The 7,618-nt window shown below is 48.4% G+C and overlaps 1 protein-coding gene across 1 annotated transcript; it reads left to right on the top strand.

The window, feature by feature from the left end:
* Positions 1–4,366: 4,366 nt before the first annotated feature.
* On the top strand, positions 4,367–6,388 carry LOC118596785 (ly-6/neurotoxin-like protein 1). Its single transcript, XM_036207669.1, has 3 exons — positions 4,367–4,418; positions 5,260–5,358; positions 6,011–6,388. Exons 1-3 carry the CDS (start codon positions 4,367–4,369, stop codon positions 6,193–6,195), a joined length of 336 nt encoding a protein of 111 aa, XP_036063562.1. The 3' UTR covers positions 6,196–6,388.
* Positions 6,389–7,618: the final 1,230 nt, after the last annotated feature.

Below are 7,618 nucleotides of genomic sequence, written 5' to 3'. Positions count from 1 at the left end.
ACTTGGAAGGCAGAGTCGAGGAATCCCTGGAGCAAGCTGTCCAGACTAGCACTACCAGTGAGCTCGGGGTTGGGTTGAGAGGCCCTGCCTCAATAAATAAGGCAGAGACTGATGGAGGAAGACTCTTGATGTCAACCACAGGCTTCCACGTGTGTGTGTGTGTGTGCACGCCAGCTCACATACATGTGAGTACACATGCACACATGTATACCACATGCAAAGTAGAGTTGGAGATAATCAGAATTTGCTTTGAAAAATGAGGCAGCCATGCAATGTCTATGAGAGACTCACCTTATCTATCTGTCCATCTATTTCTATCTCATGCAGAGGTTCTCAACCTGTGGGTCATGACTTCTTTGCCAAACTCTATTATCAACAAATATTTACATTATGATTTATAACAGTAGCAAAATTACAGTTATGAAGTAGCAAGGAAAATAATTTTGTTGTTGGGGTCACCACAACATGAGGAACTGTATTTAGAGTTGCAGTATTTGGAAGGTTAAGAACCACTGATCTATCATCTATAATAATTATCTGTCTATCTGTCTGTCTACTATCTATCTAATCTTATCTATCTATCTATCTATCTATCTATCTATCTATCTATCTATCTATCTATCTATCTATGTAACTATCTATCTGTGCTTGGGTCAACTCCTGGGCCTTTTGCATGTTATATAAGTCTTTACTACATAAGCCACACTCCCCTGGTCTCAAATTCTCTTCAGAGACAGAGACATAAACAGGCTGAAAGTGAATGGGCAGAAAAAGAAAGAATTTTAGGCAGCAGGGAGCCAAATGTCAACTTTGACAGAAACAAATGAGAAGAATTGACTCTAACAAGTAAGGTGTACACTAAAGGTACAGTACAGAAAGAAGATGTATCAATGATAAATACCTAAGTACCTGGTAACACACCATCAGGATAGATGTGAACACATGAGCTGCTGCATGATGGATCAGGAGGGAATTCTGTCAAATAAAACAAGTCAGGTTGCAAAAAGACAAAAGCTGAGCTGGGCACGTGGCTTAGTTGGTAGAGTTCAAGCCTGCCATATGTTTGACAACCAGTTCTGCATAAAATGGCCTCAATGATGTCTTCCTGTAATCCCAACACTGGGGAGGTTGAGGCAGGAGGATCAGACATTCAAGACCACACTCTCAGCTACATAGTGAGTTCAAGGTTGGCTTGGGATACTTGAAGTCCTTGAGAGGTTCCTGGAGGAGTCAAATCCATAGAGACAGAGAGGGAGATGGTGGGTGCCAGGGTCTGGAAAGGATGTTGAGGTTCAGTGTTTAATGGGGACAATTTCTGTCTGGAGAGATGAAGACATTGTGAAGATGAATGGATGGCAATGGTGGTTCAACACTGATGTGCTCACTGCCACTCAACTGTTTAAATAGCTACAAAGGTAAGGTGGATGTGTGTGTGTGTGTGTGTGTGTGTGTGTGTGTGTGTGTGTGTGTGTGTGTGTATTACCACCATAATAAAGTTTACTACACTGTGTGTGGCAGTACACGTTTGTGCTTTTAGCTCTTTGGAGGTGGAGGGAGGGAGATCAATAGTTCAAGTCCAGCCTGGGCTGTAAGAGACCAAAACAAAAACACCTCCAAACATTCTGATGACTGAGCCGTCTCCCCTGCCCTCTGCCTCACCCCTATGAAGGTTCCATGATGATATTTCGTGCTGTTTTCCCTCCCTAAATCTTTAGATTATTCCCACCTAGTCAATCACTTTGAGTGAGACAGTGGACATACATTTCTTAGGCCTGGAATATGGACAGCTCCGGACAGGCTGCAGACCTTCTGACTTCTACTGTTCTGTGTAGGTTGTCTAGAGGACCAAGACAACACACAGGCCTTCTAGCCTGGCAGCTATGACTGGACATGGTGTTGCCCAAGTCCCTTATCAGGAATGTGTGTCTCACCAGGCTGACTCCTGAGTCTCCTTAGCCCAGAGGAGGCAATCCCGACAGCAGAGTGGCTGAGGTCACACAGCCTTCAACCTTAGACGGTGTGTCTGGGAAGTGCTATGAAGTCAGCCACTTCCCTGGGTGGAGGAAGTTGTGTAAAAGACTCTCATTGCACTGCTGTCCCAGGTACAGAAGGCCACTGTGCCTGGCTGCCAGCCAAGGTCTGAGTGGGATGTGATCCTGTCACTGGGGTTTCCTGAGTCCTGACCCATGACAGGTTGAGATGGGTATGGTCATAGGCCTGTCTAAATATGGCTGAGACCTCAGGAGGTGAGCCAGACTCAAGCCTATGGCACAGCAGGATGCTTTCCTTATCCGGGGATCCTAGAATCTGTCAGGAGAAAATTCTAAGCAACGGACACATGCAGGTTTCGGGCAGCGGGGAGCCCTAACTCACAGTGTGACCTGGCTGGTTCCTCTTCCCTTTGGGCTTCCTATTTCATTGCCATAAAATGGGAACAAAAATTTACATCTAGATATCCTGGAAGATGGGAAGGAAGTCCAATTATTACACTTGGCATTACTGAATGTCTTTATAGAGACAAGCCTTGTTCAGCCTATGAAGAGAAAATGGACACTAAACTGCTTCCAGAGCCCTGTTTCCCAGCATCTCCAGTCTTCTGCTTGCAATATCCCAGCCTACTAATGTCCAGCATCCCCAGTTCACTGTCCACCAGCATGCCTAGTTCACTGACCTCCAGCATCCCCAGTCCCCTGGCAACCAGCATCCTCAGTCCTTTGGACTCCATGACTCCTAGCCCACTGCCCCCTCCCTGCATTCCCAGCCCACTGATGTCCCATTGTGTCTCCTTTTCTTCTGCTTATAGCATGAATATGACTATGGGTTCCTCTTTTGTCCCCTTGAGGGCCATCAAGGGAACTTTTCCAGGACATACTGAAGGAGCTGAGAGTCTGAAGGGGCCCGGGGGAAGTAGGTTTCATACCCTTCTGTCTCTTCCCACTTTGTAATCGTGGACAGGGCTTGGCTCATGTTGAAAATTGGGGTGGAAAAGGTACATTTTGGTTACACTTCTGTACCATGGTTCATCTTCTAAGGAAGTCAGGAAAGGAACTCAAACAGGACAGGAAGCTGGAAGTATGAACTGATCCAGAGACCCTGGAGGGGTGCTGGAGGGGTGCTGCTTACTGGCTTGCTCCTCATGGTTGCTCAGTCTGCTTTCATCTGGAACCCAGGACCACCAGCCCAGAAGTAGTCCCACTGGCAATGGGCTGGGCCCTCCCCTATCAATTACTAATTAAGAAAATGCCCTACAAGCTTACTTACAGCCCCATTTTATGGAACCATTTTTTCCATTGAGGTTCTCTTCTCTCAGATGACTCTAGATTGTCTCAAGTTGACATAAAACTAGCGAGCACATGAGCTGAATTCTCCCCTCAAATTCAATTGTTGAGGACCCTAGCCCCGAATCTCTTGGGTTGGGACTCTTAGGAGACTGCCCTCTAAGAGACTATTGGGACTGGCCCAATCCAATCTGACAGGTATCCTTACCAGAAGAGGTCAGGGCATGGACGCACACAAAGGGGTGACATGTGGGGACATGAGGAGGAAATGCCGTCTACACACCCAGGAGTGGAAGTCTGAGAGGATGCTGCCTATGGGCTCTGTGATCTGGTACTCCTTCCTCCTGCACCATGAGAAGACAGTTTCCCCGTGTTTTGGTCACAGCCAGGGGCATCTTCAACGGAGACCCTTGCAAACGAAAGGGACAAGAGACACAAAGAACTGACAGCAAGACAGTATTCTGATCAAGCTGCAAAATTTTATTTTTCTCAGGCAGGTTTTATAGCAAGCAAAGCAGGGAGTTTTCTTTGGGAAAAGATCAGGGGACTATTGGGTTGCTAAGCAACCCAACCAAGCAACCCAGCCACAAAACATTCTTACTAGTGGTCAGTGTAGTAGAAAGATAAGGAAATGTTAAGTTACTTTCTAATAACTCAGGAATTTCCAGGCATGTCACAGTTTTCTGGTTAGGGGCTCAATACTGGAGAACAGAAACTTAACTCAGACAGACAATATTGGCATGTTTCAGCCCTGCCTGGAACATTTCCTAAGAGGACGAGGGACAGACAATGGTTCCTGAGTGATGGCATAGATGGAGTCAGAGCAACACAGTTGACTGGGATCGGGGTGGGGGCTTTGCAGAGAGCAGGAAAAAGGGAGAAAGGGCATTGGGCAGAGGGTTAGGAGTGCTGGACAAGGCAATCTTGGAGGTATTTACCCTTCCAACCACATACCCAGAGGTGACACATGTAGGTAGTCAGGGGTGAGAGATGGATGGAGGCCCCACCCACCACACCAGAAAAGACTATAAAGATAGGCTGGTCCAGTTGCTAATAGACACAAGCTCTGCTTGTCTCCATTGCCCAAGATGAGGACTCACCTGCTTTGGTTGTTGCCCCTGATTCTGCTCAGCTCCTCAGGTGAGCCAGGAAGTGGGTACCCCTGTCCTAGGTCACCAGAGCCCCTGAGGACTCTGGCTGACATCCTGACCTGGCTAGACCTGCCCCCAGACGATGTGGTGGTCCAGCTGTCCAGAGGAGGCACTGGCATAGGGGACAGGCCTTGCTGGGGGCATCACACCAGGCAGCCTGAGCTGGGAGTGGGTCACAGTCTAGCCATGGCACCTTTTGTGACACCTTCACTTGTCTTACATTCTTGAATTACATGAATATTCTCTCTCTCTCTCTCTCTCTCTCTCTCTCTCTCTCTCTCTCTCTCGTGTGTGTGTGTGTGTGTGTGTGTGTGTGTGTGTGTGTGTGTATGTATGTCTGTATACCTGTGATCATGCCAAAGTGTGCATGTGGAGGTCAGAGGACAACTTGATGGAATTGATTCTCTTCCTCCATGTGAATTTGGGGGACTGAACTCAGGTCTTCAGGCTTGGCAGCAAGACCCTCTTCCCGCTGAGCCAGCTCACTGGTTCTCCCTACTCAGCTGTTAAGTCTCCATGTGCTGTTGGGCTCGCTGTCATTCTTGCAAAAGTCTTGTGGAATTAGCACCATTTGGCTGGTGACCTTCTCCTATGGCATATGACCAGCAGCAAGGACCCCTGGGTGCTCAGAGCTCTGGTTTCCTGACCATAGACAGGGCCCTGTGCCCTAGTGCCCCAGTGAGGCTGCTGAGAGGCTGTCCACGTGTGTGGTTGGAGAAGAGAATGGGTTGCCAGGTGGTCAGTGCTTTGCACAGAACTGTCTGTGGGTCCCACGCTGTCTAGTGTGGTTATGGAGTGTGTCTGTCTCTGACCCTGCTGTGTCCCTCCAGTGCAGGCGCTGAAGTGTCATGAGTGCAGTGCCACAGGGGACTGCTTCCAGCCTACATCTTGCAGCGACATGACCCGCTACTGCTTAACTTCCTGGTACAGTGAGTATCTTGGTCCTAGGTGGATGTTTAGGGGAAGGGGTTGGATCCTGCATCTGGCACCTGGGGATGCCAGGGTAAGGCAAAGCTTGCTGGTGGAATTGGGGTTGCTGGTAAGATATGGCCCTGAGACCCCCCTCTTTGTTCAGGGGTTTTGAGTGAGTGCTCTGCCCTTCCTTCAAAATGGAACCAGCAGTGCTGTCTTAGAGTGGGTGGGATATTCCAAGTGAGCCACTGTATATAGCACAGCCATGTGAAGTGTGCAATTCTATCCATTCCCGAGCGTGCTGGCTCAGAATGGAAAGGGGCGGGGAGCAGGGGAGGAGTTTGCAATTCCTGAGCTCTGACCCTGGGTCCCACATTGAGCCCTGATTCTGTCCACACTGAGCCTTAATCCTGGTCACTTTCTGAGCCTTGGTCTTCATCACACTAAGCCCTGACTCTGGGCTACATACTAATCCTTAATCTTGGTCACATACTGAGCCTTGAACCTGATCATATTCTGAGCCTTGTTCCTGGTCACAACCTGATTTTGACCCTCCTGACCTCTTGCTGTGTGTCCCTTTGAATTGGAGGTTGTAGGTGGCCTATGTTTGCTGATAGGGCCAGGCTTGGGTGCTATAGGTCTTAAAGGCTCTCTGTCCTCTGTTTCCAGCACCCCCAGGCCAGCAAACAACTGTGACAAAAACATGCGCATTTACCTGTCCTGATGTCCATCAGAGCATGAATAATTCCAAGGCCTCCTGCTGCAACACGGACCTCTGCAACAGTACCATGAGCCTCCATGCCAGCTGGGCACTGCTGACCCTCAGCATCTGCTTTCTCTATCTCAGGGGATAGGTGCAGAGCTCCCACACAGGCTCAAGCTGCAGAGTTAGGAGTTTGGAGCCAGGTGCCATCATGTGACTGGAATGTCTCATAGCCTTCCTTATGTGTGGTACTTCTTCAACTCCGGTCAGCAGGATTCCAAGAGAGAATGCTCGCTGATGTACAAAATCACTAGGACTGATGGGGTCTTGGAGCTGGAACACTGGCAGAGAGGCCTTAGGCTGAAGGAAAGCCTAGCCACTGTCCAGGGTGCTGCATGTAGAGCTCTGTCTGCAAGGGGGCCATCTGCTGGCCTCCAAGTGCTGGTGCAAGGAAGCCATCATGGCTGTGAACCTGTTATTGGGGGCTGTGGTAGGCCCCTTAGGAGGCCCAAAGAATTATTTGGGTAACTTTTTTTGCACATCCCTTGGCTTCTTCTCTCTAACTACTTCGCAGGACTCCAGCCTGTGCATCACCACTTCAAAAGAGTTGAGCTCCAGTGTCTCATTATCTGCTGATTCTTGGCCCAGGAGTGAAATGTGCTGCTTTAACCTGAGTTCAAAGACCCTTGGCAAATGGAAACCCTGTGGAGAAGCCTCCAGTGTGGCTGTGGGGGGAGGGCAGATGTAGGAAGGATTTCCCTAGGACAAGGTGTAGGTCAGCCCTGGCATCAGCACAGTTGTTTTATGCAATGCCAGCTGTGTAGCCAAAGCCCCCAGGATACCTTTACCGGTAGGATAGACCCTGTGGATTCTATCTGGGGATGACAACAATATCATCTGGACTTCAGGAACTTCTATTAACTCCAGTTTATTCTGGAGCAGAGAACAGCCAGAACTAGGAGGATGAGGCCAGGCTAGTCTAGCTGTGGGTGAAGCCTGAAGTGTTTCTGCTGTGAAATAATCCTTCTGTGCATTGTGAAAATGTGTTGCTCTTATTGTTAATAAAAAGCTGATTGGCACATAGCTAGGCAGGATTTTTAGGGCAGATAGAATGCTGGGAGGAAGAAGGGTAGAGTCTGAGGAGTCTCAAATCAGACTAAAAAGAAGCAACATGGGAAGTTCATAGATGAGGTAAACAAGACTCAGGGCAGCACATAGATGAATAGAAACAGATTAATTTAGGTTATAAGAGCTGGCTAGAGACAAGTCTAAGCTATTGGCCTGGCATTTATAATTAATACTAAGTCTCTATGTGGTTATTTGGGAGCAGCTGCTGGGATACAGAGAAATTTCACCTACATGTTTTCTCACTGCTCTGCCTGTGGTCCATCTCCAGGACCCCATCAGTCAACTCAAGTGACTGATTGTACATCCTTCATCAAAGAGAAGCTGCATCCTTCCAGTGTGTATTTGCCCCTATCCTCATATCTGAAAACCATGCCCTGATAAAGAGAATGAACCTGGGAACTAAATTCTAGGCTCGCAGCAATATGGGTGGGTAACCCCATTGGCTG

The sequence above is a fragment of the Onychomys torridus genome, chromosome 16 (assembly GCF_903995425.1).
Source record: "Onychomys torridus chromosome 16, mOncTor1.1, whole genome shotgun sequence".
Taxonomy (NCBI): Eukaryota; Metazoa; Chordata; class Mammalia; order Rodentia; family Cricetidae; genus Onychomys; species Onychomys torridus.
Note: the sequence above shows the minus strand (reverse complement) of the source record. Positions and strands in the feature narration are given on the sequence as shown.

What these genes read in the sequence shown, in the direction of transcription:
- LOC118596785 (XM_036207669.1), top strand. Translation starts at nt 4,367, where the DNA reads ATGAGGACTCACCTGCTTTGGTTGTTGCCCCTGATTCTGCTCAGCTCC. An exon ending in GATTCTGCTCAGCTCCTCAG is followed by an intron (nt 4,419 to 5,259) that starts GTGAGCCAGGAA and finishes GTGTCCCTCCAG; the next exon opens with TGCAGGCGCTGAAGTGTCAT. An exon ending in CTGCTTAACTTCCTGGTACA is followed by an intron (nt 5,359 to 6,010) that starts GTGAGTATCTTG and finishes CTCTGTTTCCAG; the next exon opens with CACCCCCAGGCCAGCAAACA.